Source organism: Aquarana catesbeiana, linkage group LG01 (assembly GCF_042186555.1).
Source record: "Aquarana catesbeiana isolate 2022-GZ linkage group LG01, ASM4218655v1, whole genome shotgun sequence".
NCBI classification, from domain to species: domain Eukaryota; kingdom Metazoa; phylum Chordata; class Amphibia; order Anura; family Ranidae; genus Aquarana; species Aquarana catesbeiana.
Window position 1 is genome coordinate 606162803 of NC_133324.1, and position 16625 is coordinate 606179427.

The 16625-nt window shown below is 39.6% G+C and overlaps 1 protein-coding gene across 1 annotated transcript in view; it reads right to left on the reverse strand.

Moving 5' to 3' along the window:
• LOC141127346 (uncharacterized) overlaps positions 1 to 16625 on the reverse strand; it is a 182528-nt gene that overhangs the window by 6621 nt on the left and 159282 nt on the right. Inside the window, exons 25-27 of the mRNA XM_073613687.1 lie at positions 16524 to 16591; positions 10089 to 10237; positions 4511 to 4608 (exon numbers count right to left, since the gene is read on the reverse strand). Coding sequence (XP_073469788.1) covers positions 4511 to 4608; positions 10089 to 10237; positions 16524 to 16591 — 315 coding nt within the window. The remainder of the gene's footprint in view (positions 1 to 4510; positions 4609 to 10088; positions 10238 to 16523; positions 16592 to 16625) is intronic.

Sequence of the window (16625 nt, forward strand, 5' to 3'; positions counted from 1 at the left end):
CGCTGTAGCTGTCATTCGGTTAAACAGATACTTTTTCTAAAGTTACAAAAAAAATTTTTTTTCTTTTTATTTCTCTTAGTTGCTTTAAATGACAGCACCTGCAGATCAAAGTTAATTCCTTTGATCTGCAGATGAATAAAACAGGGTAGATACAAAAGTAAGGCTGGCTATACATTATACAATTTTCTTATTAATTTTCCTTTAGATTTACCTTCAGCTATGTAGTGCAAGGACCTGTCTAAAGTGTTTTGGGTTTGACATCATATTTTGAAAAATTTAAAAATTGTACAAGAAAATTGTATAATGTAGGGTCAGCCAAGTAATGGAGTTTATGTACTAAAGCTAGAGAGTGAAAAATCAGGCTCACTTCTGCAAAGAAACCAATCAGCTTCTAACCTCGGATTGTTCAATTAAGCTTTGGCAATAAAACCTGGAAACTGATTGGTTTCCATGCAGAAGTGCGCCTGATATTTCTTTCTCCAGCTTTAGTAAATAAACACCAATGCTATTTTGTATCTCTCTATTGTACAGTGTTCAGGTGGTTTATTTTTTTGACAGCTGCCGCTGCTGAAGCTGTTGTATGAATACTACAACTCCCAACTTATTTTTCAGAGCTGAGAACTGCCCGAAATTGGGGGGAGGGAGTGGTAAAGAGGCAGCAGGACTGGATGTGCTACACACATCCCCTGTACTATGATGACTTTTTTGGGTGTGTGTAACATTCCAGTGCCCTGAACTGATTTATGAAAAAGATACTTATAGGGAAGTATTTTAAAGTGGTTGTAAAGGCAGAAGGTTTTTTTATCTTAATGCATTCTATGCATTAAGATAAAAAGCCTTTCATGTGCAGCAGCCCCCCTCAGCCCCCCTAACACTTACCTGAGCCTATCTCCATCCAGCGATGTTGCAGGAGAGACTCGGCTGTCCGGGACTCTCCCTCCTCAATGGCTCCCGCTGCTGTTAATCAAAGTCAATGAGCCAATGATGAGAGAGTGGGCAGGACTGGGCCGTGGCTCCATACCTGAATGGACACAGGGAACTTCAGCTCTGGTGCCCCATTGAAAGCTGCTTGCCATGGGGGCACTCAACAGGAGGGAGGGGCCAGGAGCCCTGAAGAGGGACCCGAGAAGAGGAGGATCTGGGCTGCTCTGTGCAAAACCACTGCAACAGCACAGGTAAGTATAGCATGTTTGTTATTTATTTATTTTTTATAATCTTTATTTTACAAAAAATTTTTACATTTTAAACAACATTTACAAAATCCACAAATATCCTCAAATATATTAGGATTACAAATTATTTTCACAATATAATCAAATTCTATAGCCCTTTCTGCCCTCTATTTCCATATATCATGTATAATCTTATACTTAATCCTAACCTCTTATTCTTACTTATGCAGCGTACACACGAGCGGACTTTTCGACAGGACTGGTCCAACGGACTGAGTCTGGCGGACAATCCGATCGTGTGTGGGCTTCATCAGACCTTCAGCGGACTTTTCCATTTGAAAATCTGACGGACTTTAGATTTGAAACATGCTTCAAATCTTTCCGACGGACTCGAGTCCGATCGAAAAATCTGCTCGTCTGTATGCTAGTCTGACGGATGAAAAACCCACGCTAGGGCAGCTATTGGCTACTGGCTATCAACTTCCTTACTTTAGTCCGGTCGTACGTCATCACATACGAATCCGTCGGACTTTGGTGTGATCGTGTGTAGGCAAGTCCGTTCGTTCAAAAGTCCGTCGGAAGTCCGTCAAAAGTCCGTTGGAAAGTCCGTTGGACCAGTCTGGTCAAAAAGTCCGCCCGTGTGTACGCGGCCTTACACACTTATCTTCTCATTCACACTTACAACCCATACCTTACTTCTCATTCACACATACAACCTAAACTTAACTTCTCCTACACATACAGCCCAACACTCAATCCAGAAGAAGGAAAAAAAAAAACCCTTTTCCTTCTTTCTCTCCCTCATCTTTTCCTCTCTTTATTTGGACCCATCTCCTGTACCTATAAGGTTTATAAGGTATATAAGGTTTGATAATGTTGAAGTTCTAAACGTTTCCCTTATTTGCCATATTTTTAATATCTGTTCCTTTAAACCTCTTTTGATCATCATCCTTTCCTCCAAGGACTGCATCTCGTTCATCTCACACACCCATTCCTCTATAGAGGGCTCTGTCCTTTTCCTCCATTTCCTGGCTATGATAGTCCGTGCTGCAGTTAGCAAATATTTTAAGATACCTTTTTTTATACTCTTCAAAGATCCAGGGATCATTGACAAGATTGATATTAGTATATCTGGTTGTAGGTCTATTCCTGTTATGGCTTGATATATTTTGTATATTTTAATCCAAAATAACTGGACTCCTGGACAGAAATACCAAATATGCGACATTGTACCTTTTGCCCCTTGACATCTCCAACATAACTCTTCATTATCGGAATTTATTTTACGCATATCAATTGGGCATCTATATCATCTAGCTAATATTTTGTAATTTCTTTCTTGATGTCTGTTAGAAAACGATAATTTATGTGTAATGCCCCATACACACGATCAGAAATTCAGTCAAAAAAAACTTGGATGGTTTTTCCAAAGGAATTCCGCTCAAGCTTGCCTTGCATACACACGGTAACACAAAAGTTCTCTGAACTTTCAACTGTCAAGAAAGCAGTGACATACAACACTACGACGAGCCAAGAAAATGAAGTTCAATGCTTCTGAGCATGCATGATTTTTTGCACCTCCAAATTGCATACAGACGAAAGTATTTTCAAATAGGAACTTTTTCCGACCGAAAAATAGAGAACCTGCCCTCAATCTTTTGCTGGCTGGAATTCTGCCAGCAAAAGTCCGATGGAGCATACACAAGGTCGGAATTTCGGACCAAAAGCTCACATCCGACTTTTGCTGGCGGAATTTCTGATCGTGTGTATGGGGCATTAGTATAATTGCTTTTTCCATTTTGCTCTGGGGATAGTAATCCCCAACTCCTCTTCCCATATCTTTATATAGGTTAGTTCTCGCTCCTTATTTTTTTAGATAAAATATTTATAGATGTTAGATAGGACATGGGTTGGTCTCTGCTCTTGCAAAAGTAGTTTTTCCAGCTCTGTCAATGGTCTATCCAATATATCTTTTTTTGGCAAGGATTGGATATACCTTTGAAGCTGCTGATATTGCATCCAATTAATTTTATATTCCATACCTGGGGAGTCCACTGGGAGGAGTCTATTCCCTTCCATTGCCTGTACCAGCCTTATATCATAATTTCTCTGCCATTTTAGGAAGGTCGTAGCTTCTATTGCTGGTGGGCACTTGGGGTTACTAAAGAGAGGGGTCATTGGACCTATATATGTAGACCCTATCCCTCTTTTCATTAATCCATCCCAAACTTTCAATGTTGAAATAACCAAAGAAGGCATATCCCCTCTAGGAGGCCGATGTTCCCTCATTATCCATGGTAATGATTTCAATTTTATGGCAGTGACCTCTTCCTCCAGTTTCACCCATTGCTTACAATCTGCATTATGGAACCAATCCACAATCCTAGATATCAACACTGACCTAAGATATACAGAGAGATTAGGGAGAGCTAAACCTCCATCCTTTTTTAACCTACTTAATACCTCTCTGCTAATTCAGGCAGGCTTACCCACCCATATGAAACTCCCTATGGCCTTACGAAGTTGATTCAGGATATTTGTTGAAGGGAATACTGGAATGGTCTGAAATATGTATAATATCTTTGGCAATATATCCATTTTTACGATGTTACTCTTCCCATCCAGGAAAATATCGCCCTATCAAATTGTTTCCCCAGGCCTCTAGGAATAAATATTCCCGAGATATTTAATAGCATTTTTCTGTCACTTAAAAGAAAAATTCTTTTTAAGAAGTTCCAATGTGTTGTTTGATAATGTGATATTTAAAGCTTCTGATTTATCATAGTTTACTTTAAAATTACTCAGTTCAGCAAAACATTTGAATTCCTGAATTAAATTTGGTGTGATCACCACTGGATTTGTTATATATATTAGCAGATCGTCTGCATATACCGACATTTTATATTCTTTGTCCCCAACTTTTATTCCTTGCATATCTACATTTTTTCGAATAGCTGTTGTCAAATGTTCCATAACTAATACGTACAACAATGGGGATAAAGGGCACCCCTGTCGGGTTCCATTAGAGGTTGTAACTATATCAGATAGATATCCATTGGCACGTATTCTGGCTGTTGGACTATAATAGAGGGCCATTATCTTTTCCAAAAGCACCGGCCTATTCCCCACTGCTTTAATGTCTCTTCGAAAAAACACCATCCCACCCTGTCAAATGCTTTCTCGGCATCGATGTTTGTTATTTTTAAACAAAAAAAACTGACTTTAGTATCACTTTAACTTGAAGCAAACGTAACACATGTCAATAGTCATGTTTATAATGATTCAAGTTTTGACTGTAATTAGTTTCTTTTTGATATAAAAATATACATTTTACTTACCAAAAAGATGATCAAAAAGAGTAAGACGAATACTAATAAAACAGCCAGGCAAATAAGAATAATGGCCCAGAATGGCAAGTCATCATTCCTTGGGATTTCTGCAGTAGAAATACACATAAGCATATTCATTTTTATAATTATTATTTTGAATCTATTACATACAAAAAAAGCATTGGACATGCTAATTAGATTATGTTTATATAGAAGATGTATCTGCTAATGGGTTTGTCAGCACAGTCAACCTCTTAATTCACACAGACCTAGCAAACAGCATAGACTTAAAGGAGATTAAAAGAGATTGGTTTTAGATCAGATTCAGGTAGACACATGTTCCCTGTAAAACATATATTTAAATTGTATGTTTAGCCACATTTTTTTTCTTGGGTTTGGATTAGGTGGGTGGCTCCGTTAGGTAGATTTATCCTAACTTGCTGTCTTGCTGACAACAACTATTACTAGACAGGAAGTGGGAATGTTCCAATAGAAAAATAAACTGAAATAAAACTATTTTTTTAGTAGAGTAGGGAAAGTTTACAAACCCTGTCAATATTTTTTTTTCTGACTATCCATTTTTCAGATTTTCCCCTAGTTCTTGTCAGGTTAAACCATTGTCAGCAGGCGGACAAAAAGTGAGAGTAAATCTCAATAGCTAGGCTCAAAGTAGCAGTAAAAGCCAACAAGAGTTTTAATCCTCCTCCCTCTAATCAAAACTATATAAAAAAAAAGGTTTTGGCTTGAAGGATTTTAAGGAGTTAGTTCATCATTATTAAAAAAATATACTCTATGCAGTTCACAAACACCATTTCATAATTTTCAACAAATCCAATTAAAAAAATATGCATTTATGCTCTTCTTATAACTGTAGGCCAGTTGTGAATGTAGTGAAGCATGCCCCAAAGGCGTCTGACAGTTTTGGCATCTGAGATGAATTTTACACATTAGGGACTATCCAACCCTTCTTTATTTAACCCTCAGGGTACAGTTGCACCAGCAGTTCAGGTTTTCAAGAATTTTGTTTTATCTGACCTAGATAAATTAGAGAAATGCAAGAAATATACATACGTTAAATCACAAATTAAGACCGGTTTAAAATTATTATGTGAAAGGAAAAATCTCATAATACGCCCTGCAGATAAGGGCGGTGGAATAGTCATTCTTGACAAAACCAAATATCTGAATGAGATTACCAAAATTTTGAACGACACAGATACATACAGCCAGATCTCTTCAGATCCCACCGCGACCTTTAAAAAGGCCCTGGTCGAATTGGTAGATGAAGGGTTCTCATTAGGAATCCTCAATAAAAAAGAAAGGAATTTTTTGGTTTCTCATGTTCCACGCATCCCTGCCATCTACTACTTTCCAAAGGTCCATAAGGACCCTGTCAATCCCCCTGGCAGACCTATTGTCAGCGGGATTGACTCGGTCACGGCCCAAATTGGAAGGTATGTAGATTACTTTTTACAACCAGTGGTCCGCTCCACTCCCTCCTATTTAAAAGACACCCGATACCATCAAACTATTGGAGTCAGTACAGCTCTATGAAGAGATGTTCCTTGTTACCGCCGATGTGGCGGCACTCTACACGTGTATACCTCACAATTTAGGTTTCGATGCGGTGGAAAGCCATTTGTCTAGAGACGATAGGCTTCCCTCCATACAGTGGAACTTTATCATGCAGTTGTTGAGATTTGCCACTCGACACAACTATTTCTGGTTCCAAAACCAGTTTTTTTACAGAAGAGGGGGGTGGCTATGGGGGCCAAGTTTGCCCCCAGCCTCGCCAACCTCTTCATGGCCCAGTGGGAAGAGGATGTCGTCTATGCCGCCCGGAGACCAGAATTGGTTCTCTGGGCTAGATACATAGACGACATCCTCTTCCTATGGGATGGAGATCGTAGATCCTTGAGTGAGTTCATGGCTATGCTGAATTCCAACGACAGGGGTATTTCCTTGAGCTATGAGGCTAGTACCTCTACAGTTCATTTTCTTGATCTGGAAATATTTGTGGTGGAACAACATTTGGAGTTTCGGACATATTTCAAACCCACTGACCGGAATGGGTACAGTTGCCATCAAGACCAATGGCTTAAATTGGTTCCCCGCAGCCAATTCTTAAGGCTGCGTCGTAACTGTACCAGAACTTCTGACTTCTAATCACAATCTCAGGTCCTCAAAAATAGATTTTTGGAGAAAGGTTACAGCCCGGATCTACTTGAGACTGAAATCAATAAAGTTCTATTAATAGAAAGAAGTTCCACCTTGACTGAAAAACCAAAAACCAATCCAAATAACAGATTCCAATGTGCTTTCTTCACCACCCATTCCACCCAATCAAAACAAATTAGGGAAATTGTGAGAAGACACTGGAAGGTGCTCTTGAATGACAGGCTGCTTGGCCCAGTTCTTCCAGAACGAGCAGTGGTCATTTTCAGAGGGGCACGATCAATCCAAGGACAAATAGCCCCTAACATATAGATCCACCTAAAAAAGTTACATTCTTTCAGGAATGTAAGGGCTCTTACCCTTGCCGCAAATGAAAGGTGTGCCTCTGTAACTCTGGAGGAAGGTGTAAAAGTACCACCTTCAAGTCCATGGTTACCTCTAAAATATATAGCATGAAACACTTTACCACCTGTTCATCACAATATATCCTGTATTTACTTACCTGTCCCTGTCATAAGCAGTACGTGGGCCGTACGATTAGAACCTTCTCCATCCGAGTTAATGAACATGTGACGGGCATTAGAAGAGGGAAAAGCAAACATATGGTACCACGCCACTACTTACAGTATCACAACAAAGATCCGACCGGGACCCTTTTCCAAGTGATTGACAGATTTGTTCCTCATTGGAGGGGAGAATCACATCTCCGGGGCGTTTCTCGCCTCGAAACGTATTGGATATATGAGTTGAGGTCCTTTTTCCCGTTCGGTTTGAACGTGGAATGGGACCTCAACTCTTTCATCAATCAATCATAGAGACCTTCCCTTTCCGTGCAGTACTGCCATTCACTATAAATAGGGGATATACACTCATTTTTTTATATGTTACTTCTTTAAGATATTTTTTATGTTTGAGAATTAGAACATCATTCTCTCTCTATTTTTGAATACTAACAGTGTCCGCAGGACTGCCTTTCTCATATGTATTCAATATTTTTACATTAGGTTATTAATATGTTATCTCTGCATTTTCATTTCCGGTCTTTATTAGTCTAGGGGACACTGAGTTTCTTGTGTCACACTGGCAGCGCGTACTTCCGTGTCGGGACGCCATGCGTCCCCACCATGTTAGATGTGTTGTCAGATCCACTCGTACGTGATCACGCTCGATCTCCATCTTCTGTTAGGAGACGCTGTCGGGAGGTTGGAGATGTCGCGAGACTTCCCCGCACGTGATAACGTGCGATCTCTACCCCCGGTCACGTGCTTTAGAGTCCGCCGCTGGGCATGCCACTGTACGCAATGTGGGACTCCAGTGTTGAACACGTTGACCTATAGCCATTGACGGGGTTATTGCCGACTATGTTTATTGGTTGGTGGGTCCGCCTGTGTTTCGCCACATGATTTAGGATTGACGTTTGGCGCCCTTTCAGGCCGGACGTCATATTTGTTTGGCATGCGGCATTTGGAGGTGTAACATTACATGTTCCTTTTTAACCTACGGATTGGCTGACGAGTCTGTCTTTTTTCACTTGGGGGACATGATTGGCCTACTAGTGTGCGACTGTCCCACCTTTGACCAGCTGACATCTAGTGGTCCAATTACATCAAGTTACTTTCTCTCCTTGTGATTGGTTTTAATTTTAAGTGTTATTTTTAAATGTTGGCAACTTTGAGCTGGTTGTTTATGCCCCAGTAGAAGACCTATGGGTCGAAACGCGACGGGCTTCCACACCATCTCATATGTTGCCCTTGACCTCTATTGTGATCACTTTTTTTATATGTATTGTTTTTTTTCAGCAATAAAATATACCTTTTTTATCTGCACCATGGGGAGGCTTTATTTTTCTCTTTACATAAAGAAGTGAATGCCTAACCTCCACCACACGCAACACATCCCAGCCGGCACTATCCAGTCTGGATCTACCGTGAACATCCATCCGATGACCCTGCCAGCACCGGTGAACTATCTACCTGTGAATTTTGACGGTCCAGATATCGTTCCACATGCCCTGGGTGGCACCATGCCTTCATGACTCCATGTCTACGACAGGGGAGTCCACTGCATCCGATAAGAGTTTACGCCTACCATTTTCTGTTTTGATGCTGTTGTGAGGTGTTCATGCAGTGATCTTCCAAGTCTCCTTCCCACATTTGGAACATCCTTCATTGCCAGTGACTTTCTTTATGTGCACACTTAGAGACTCTGGCCTTTATTTACCTTTTTGGCACATGGACTTCTAGCATTGTTTGTTCCATTTACCACACCTGGCTGATAGGTTTGTGGTTTTTGGGAGCATATCACACCACTATTCTTTATGCGCTACATTTATTATAGAGTTCTGACAGTTTTCACAGATCCGTTCTGTCCTCTTCTCTGGGACAGACCACCCAATTTTAGCAGCAGTATAAGAGCGAGTACCATCCTTTTTCCAAGCCACACACATTTGTGGGGCTCAGAAGGACAGTTCTCGCTTTTGTACCATTGGGGGGGCTCTCATCCTAATGGCTGGTCCGTCCTAGATAAGAGAACAGGAAGGAGCTGCAAAAACCATTAGAAGCATTTGGTGCAGGCTTTATTCTGCGCACAATTGACCTACAGGGTGAGATTGGTTTAGAGTTATGGGATGGTGTTCATGGACTGCATAGAGTATCTTTTTAAGGTGAACTAACCCTTTATAATTTTTTTAATTTTCACATAAGGTTTTTTTTTATATTATTCAATGTTGAAAGAAAAATATTCTTTAGTTCATAGAAATATAAGAAGCAAATATTTACTTTTGCTAGGGACAGTCCATCCAAGACTGATATTTTTCCCAGTTTACACACCTGGGAAATCACAAGCGGTTTCCACTCTGCATGTTGAATTTACTGTTTCATTTTCAAATTATGGAGCATGCAAATTACTCTATTTTCACCAACATTTAATCTCACTCCAGAAGCAGTGACACTTTAAGACAGTTGGGAACAGTGCCAGAAATTAAGAGGTATACCAAGGAGACAGAAGCTCATACACTTTTACTCCACATTTAAAAGCCATGAATATAGGATTATAAAGTAAATGAATATTAGAAGACTAGGTGGATATGTTGTGAACAGATCAGACTCAAGGGAGAAGAATCTGCAAACTTGGACATTCTGCTGCTTTAGAAAATACAGTGTAATCAATTACACTCATAATACATAGCCCATAATGGGGAACATAGACAAAAAAAATGCATTTATTTGTGGAGATTAAAAAGATGGTAAATGTTCCAACAGTGGGGGATTTGATAATTAAATCAATGACATGATGTGTTGGACAGGTTTTAAAAGATGACTGTAAATCAGACCTAGAAATTAAATTATAAGAACTTGCAAAATGTCTATGACTGTATTTATCACATAATTAGAATATTTTAAGGGATCCTTACCTGTAACAGTAATATCCGTTAGGGGATATATTAATCCCAGCATACGTCCTCTGTCTGACCCTTGGATAAATTCATCCTGAACAGACTGCCTGTTTACAATTGGGTCATCTTGAAAGTAGCAGTTACATGATACTATGATAGATCCATTCCTGTAAATATAGAGCATTAAGATTTGGGTCATAAAGGATTTCAAAACTGCAGGTGATAAAAACTTCTGCTTCCAAGCAGTAATCAGAAATTTCCACTTTTGAAATTTCAGAGTCTAGCTTTACCTTTTAGGAATTACTTGATTTTTATTATTTACTTTTACTCTCTCCTTGCCAGAGTGTGCCAGGCTGAAGATCAAGCTGAAGGGATGTGCTCTCTGCTGCTTGACAGCATAAAACATACCAAATGTGCTTTCATGGTTACCTGAAAACTCGGGTTTAAAGAAAACCAAAGACTTTCTTGATAGTTGCTCAAATGTCAGCCCAGGCCGGAGCTAACTCAGTCTCCTTGGGGACTTTATAGCCTGACAATGAACTGAAAAACAGCTAAATACAGTACGTACACCTTCCATGAGAGGTAAAGTTGGCCATGGATATATCGACCCTATTCCCTCATCCACACATCCCAAGTGGATGAAGGAATCCTCCCCACTGCACTATTGTATTCTGACTGCACGGACTCCCCCACCATCAGAATACACTGATTGACTGCAGCTCTGATTGAAACTAACAAGCCAGCAAGCCCATTTTAGAGCAGTCGATCCTTAGATCAACTGAACTTGAACAGGAACTACCATAAGTGGATCAAGACTTTTCTCTTCCCTGTTGAACTGGCCCAAATTTTGATCCACCTTTGGCCAGATTAAAGCTGTACTTTGATAACAAACATACAAGTGGAGGTTCAGATTGCTACAAATGCCCATTCATGACTGGTTCTTTTTAAGAATATTTTTCATCACAAGATTGCATATTTTAGCCATCACTGAGACTGGGATTCATTAAAAAACAAATGTTGTGTTATGTAAGCTCAGAAACATGTATATATTGCAGGGTTATGGACAGCTGTGACACTGGTTGTAAAATCTCTAAAAAGATCTCCTTTAGCTTTACCAACAACTATGTAGTATGAGAATCTACCTGAACAATTGATTCACTTTACTGTATTTTCAGTTAGATAGACCTTCATAATGCATAGACTGTAAATCTAATGGAGAATTTACAACTAGACAGTTGTGTATTTAGCAAGCCCTAAAAAGTAGAGATAGCAGTTACTGTATAAAATATCTGAAAAGAAAAAGAAAAAGAAAGTTGTATGTTATTGTTTGAGAACAGATCCACAAAGAGATCATGACATTAACCATATAATATGGCTGATACATCAAGCTGCAAAAATGAATATTGCATTCAAGACCACCTCATTTTTGAAAGAGCTAAAAATTTTAGGACTCAGTAATAGTCCTATTAAAATAAAAACTTGTAGTGAGTCTATACATTGTAAACTGACATCTAATATAATAGGAAGCAGCTTCAGGTACCTGCACATGACCCTTGAAAAATTGGATTTTCTGTCATGCAAATACTGAGGTAATCTGGAAATTCAGCGATGTTGTATGCTCTCTGCTACCTTCTGTGCCTATTGCTCAGCAAGGATACCCATTGCATTAATTACGTATGGGCGGTGCGGTGGTGAGTGTTCCTCGTGACTGTAAGCCCACCAGGTTCTTGGGCTATGCCAATGAATGGCCTTGGGCTATGCCAGGCCATTCACTAGGGGTACCTTTGCCCAAGGGCTCACTCATCAGTGCCTGGGACCAGGCATGAACTGCGGTCATGTGAACATGACATTTTCTAACATTAAGGCAGTCTCCTGACTTAGAAATAAGCTGATACTGCAAGTAGTATAAAGCCGAATCCCTCTTCAAGGAGGGAGTCCCATTGCTCTGCTTTCAGCGTGTTTTATATGTTGTTTTTGGGGTGGCGAGTAGAACCACTCCACTCCACCAGGCAGAGTACTTCTGTTACCTCACTCCCAGTAATGGAATGAAACTCCGCAAGACACATGGAGAGGGTCTCATGCGTGTCCTAATTTAACTCTTCCGTTCAGTTAGGCTGAGGGACTCCGTGACACTGGTCAGCTCCTGTTTGCTATGGGAGACAGACTGTTAGGAAGGGAGCCCAATTAGCAACCTCTTCACAACCAGAGCATGTCTCACCTTCCCCAGGTACCACGCCTCAACTTGTTGTTTAGTGTCTTAGACATTACTGTGTTACCAATGGCAACAACCTTGTTCTTGTTTAAGATACTAACTTGACAATGCAGATTCTTCATACTCTTCTAATACTATTACAGGGCCAGAGTAGTTTAGCATATCTGCCATATGACTCTCATGCACCCCATTTGAGTATTTACTTTTTAAAAAGGGTTTTTATACTCTCTTAGCATTTTGATGTTTTTTATATAGAAAGTAAGGGAAACAGCTCTTTTTAAAAGTTTTAATCCATTTTTTCTTTATATAGTAAAAAAAAAAAAAAAAAAAAAAGTTGTTATTAAATGTCATAAGTTATATCTGTCAAAAAAAAAATATATATATATAAAATACATTTTAATTCAGTGTTGCATGGCAGAATAATAGTCAATTAAACTATCACAGCACTGCAAAATGAAAAAAGGGCTATTACAGGGCCTTGAAAAAGTATTCATACCCCTTGAAATTTTCCACATTTTGTCATGTTACAAGCAAAAATGTAAATGTATTTTATTGGGATTTTTTTGATCGACCAACACAAAGTGGCACATAATTGTGAAGTGGAAGGAATATGGTAAATATTTTCAACATTTCTTTACAAATAAATATGTGAAAAGTGTGGTGTGCATTTGTATTCAGCCCCCCTGAGTAAATACTTTGTAGAACCACCTTTTGTTGCAATTACAGCTGCAAGTCTATTTGGGGATGTCTCTACCAGCTTTGCACATATAGAGAATGACATTTTTGCCCATTTTTCTTTGCAAAACAGCCCAAGCTCTGTCAGATTGGATGGAGAGCATCTGTGAACAGCAATTTTCAGCTCTTGCCACAGATTTTCAATTGGATTTAGGTCTGGACTTTGACTGGGCCATTCTAACACATGAATATGCTTTGATCTAAACCATTTCATAGTAGCTCTGGCTGTATGTTTAGGGTCGTTGTCCTGCTGGAAGGTGAACCTCTGCTCAAGTCTCAAGTCTTTTGCAGACTCTAACAGGTTGTCTTCTAAGATTGCACTGTATTTGGCTCCATCCATCTTCCTATCAACTTTGACCAGCTTCCCTGTCACTGCTGAAGAAAAGCATTCCCACACCATGATGCTGTTAACAATGGCTTTTTATTGTCACTCTTCCACAAAGGCCAGATTTGTGGAGTGCACAACTAATAGTTGTCCTGTGGACAGATTCTCCCACCTGAGTTGTGGATCTCTGCAGATCCTCCAGAGTTACCATGTTCCTCTTGGCTGCTTCTCTGATTAATGCTCTCCTTGCCCGGGCCTGTCAGTTTACGTGGATGGCCATGTCTTGGTAGGTTTGCAGTTGTGCCATACTCTTTCCATTTTCAGATGATGGATTGAACAGTGCTCTGTGAGATGTTCATAGCTTGGGATAATTTTGTATAACCTAACCCTGCTTTAAACTTCTCCACAACTTTATCCCTGACCTGTCTGGTGTGTTCCTTGGCCTTCATGATACTGTTTGTTCATTAAGGTTCTCTAACAAACCCCAGAGGGCTTCACAGAACAGCTGTATTTATACAGAGATTAAATTGCACACAGGTTCTATTTACTAATTAAATGACTTATGAAGGCAATTGGTTCCACTAGATTTTAGTTAGGGGTATTAGAGTAAAGGGGGCTGAATACAAATGCACTTCACATTTTTCACATATTTATTTGTAAAACTATTTTAAAAACCATTTATCAGTTTCCTTCCACTTCACAATTATGTGCCACTTTGTGTTGGTCTATCACATAAAATTCCAAAAAAATACATTTACGTTTTTGGTTGTAACATGACAAAATGTAGAACATGTCAAGGGGTATGAATACTTTTTCAAGGCACTGTATGGACTAGTGCTAAAATGGTTAATGAGCCCATATGGAGGAAAGGATGTTGGAAAGAGCAGAGTAAAGGCCATGTTTTCTATGGTTTCTTGGGCTCTTGAGCACTCAAAAAAGAGTATCTGCTATCTCTTAACCGCGTGCCGACCAGCGCATGCTGATTTACGTCAGCAAAATGGCACTGGTGGGCAAAAGGGTATACAGGTACATCCCCTTTAAGAAGCGGTGCTGCGGGTGCGTGCGCGGCCATCGCGGTCTCTGTGACCGTGACCGCGGGTCCCGCAGACTCGATGTCCGCCGGGTGCCTGCGATTGTGTCACAGAGAGGTAAAACAGGGAGATGCTTTTGTAAATAAAGCATTTCCCCATTCTGCCTAGTGACAGGACAGAGATCACTGCTCTCTGTCATCGATAGCAGTGATCACTGTCCTGTGAGGTGTAGCCCCTCCCCCCACAGTTAGAATCACTCCCTAGGACACACTTAACCCCTTCACCGCCCCCTAGTGGTTAACCACTGCCAGTGTCATTTACACAGTAATCAATGCATTTTTATAGCACTGATCACTGTATAAATGACAATGGTCCCAAAATAGTGTAAAAAATGTCCGATGTGTCCACCATAATGTCGCAGGCTCGATAAAAATCGCAGATTGCCGACATTACTAATAAAAAAAATTAAAAATAAAAATGCCATAAAACTATCCCCTATTTTGTAGACGCTATAACTTTTGCGCAAACGAATCAATATACGCTTATTGTGATTTTTTTTACCAAAAATATGTAGAAGAATACATATTGGCCTAAAATGAGGAAAAAAATAGTTTTTTATATATTGTTGGGGGATATTTGTTATAGCAAACAGTAAAAAAAAAAATGTGTTTTTTTCAAAACTGTCGCTCTTTTTTTGTTTATAACACAAAAATTAAAAACCGTAGAGGTGATCAAATACCACCAAAAGAAAGCCCTATTTGTGGGAAAAAAAGGACATCAATTTTGTTTGGGTACAACGTCACACCACCGCACAATTGTCAGTTAAAGCGACGCAGTGCCAAATCGCAAAAAGTGCTCTGGTCAGGAAGGGGGTAACTTCTACCTGGGCTGAAGCGGCTAACATTAATCTACAATGCTAAAGGTCAGTTTTAATAATTGATTTACAAACCCTTTTCACTTAGTAAAAAGCAGAAGGTAGGTATAAAGATCACTTTAGCTTTTTCTATCAACCCCAAACTGGTAAAATGATAGTATGGCAAGGTCCTGACATGTTACGAAAGGACTGTGGGGCTTCTTTTTTCTTTAAGAATGAAAAGGATAGCATGCAACAGGAAACACTGCACCAGACATGCAGACTGGCTAACTTCATCACTGGAGGGCCAGAGATCATGTGCTCTATACCATGCTGATACCTAGATTGGATATCCACATGTATTAGAAGTTTGCCTTGTACAGGGTTTAAAAAAAAATAAATAACCCTCCTAAAGCACCAGTTCCCTCTTATTGAGATAATAAAATGCACATGCTTGAGTCACTGGTAATCTATCCCTGCTAGTGAATCAAGTGAGTCAAGTGATATCAGACAGTCCCTAGCTTGATTAAACGTGTGGTACAGAGCATATTGGTATCCAATGAAGGAGACCTGGAGTGCCATGTGGGCTGGGTTGGTATGGAGTACCTTCAGTGAGTCGGAAACTATGGGAACATCCCAATGCAGCTGGCTGTGAAAGCTAGGAAGAATCTTATCTGTGGCAATCAAACTGGATTGTAAAACCATCTGTTTACGGTACCTGGAGTGCTGTATATCCAGAACTTAATTAGAACATAATGAAAACTGGCATTATAAAAACTTTTTGGAAAATCTGAGTCCAGTTCGCCTAAAAGGATTTCTGAGGGACTTGGCACACTCCACTTAGTTAATTAGTTAATATTGATGTTTTGTACCAAGAGGCCTATCTATTGCATTGATAGCTGGTAGAGCATTATCACATGTGTTACCCACCACCTGCATTTCAATCTTATATGTGATATTTCCTCTTAGTATGCCACTATTTGTCTGCAGTAAAAAATAAAAAACGTTCTTGAATCGGACTTGAATGGAATGAGTAAGCATCAATAACCAAGGTCCAACTAAACAGAGTCAGGTTCCAGTTTAAGCTGCAGCGACAACATAAAGTTTTGGAGGAACCTACTCAAGATTGCTGTCAATACATCGTTTTGGAGGAATTTTTATCTTTTCTTAGATTAGCAAAAATAAGCTTCCACTAAAACGTAAAATTTCTGCTGTAGCTTTGTGCACAATGATTATTAAACTGGAGCTTGGCTCTATTGGAGCTAAATCTAAATCTCTATCATATACAGTTCTGTACCTTATTGATGAAAGCAAGCAGTATTTGAATTTTTTGCTCAATGTACTATTTTGATATAGTCCATTCATCTGAAAAACAAAAATAAAACAAAAACAGTGAGCT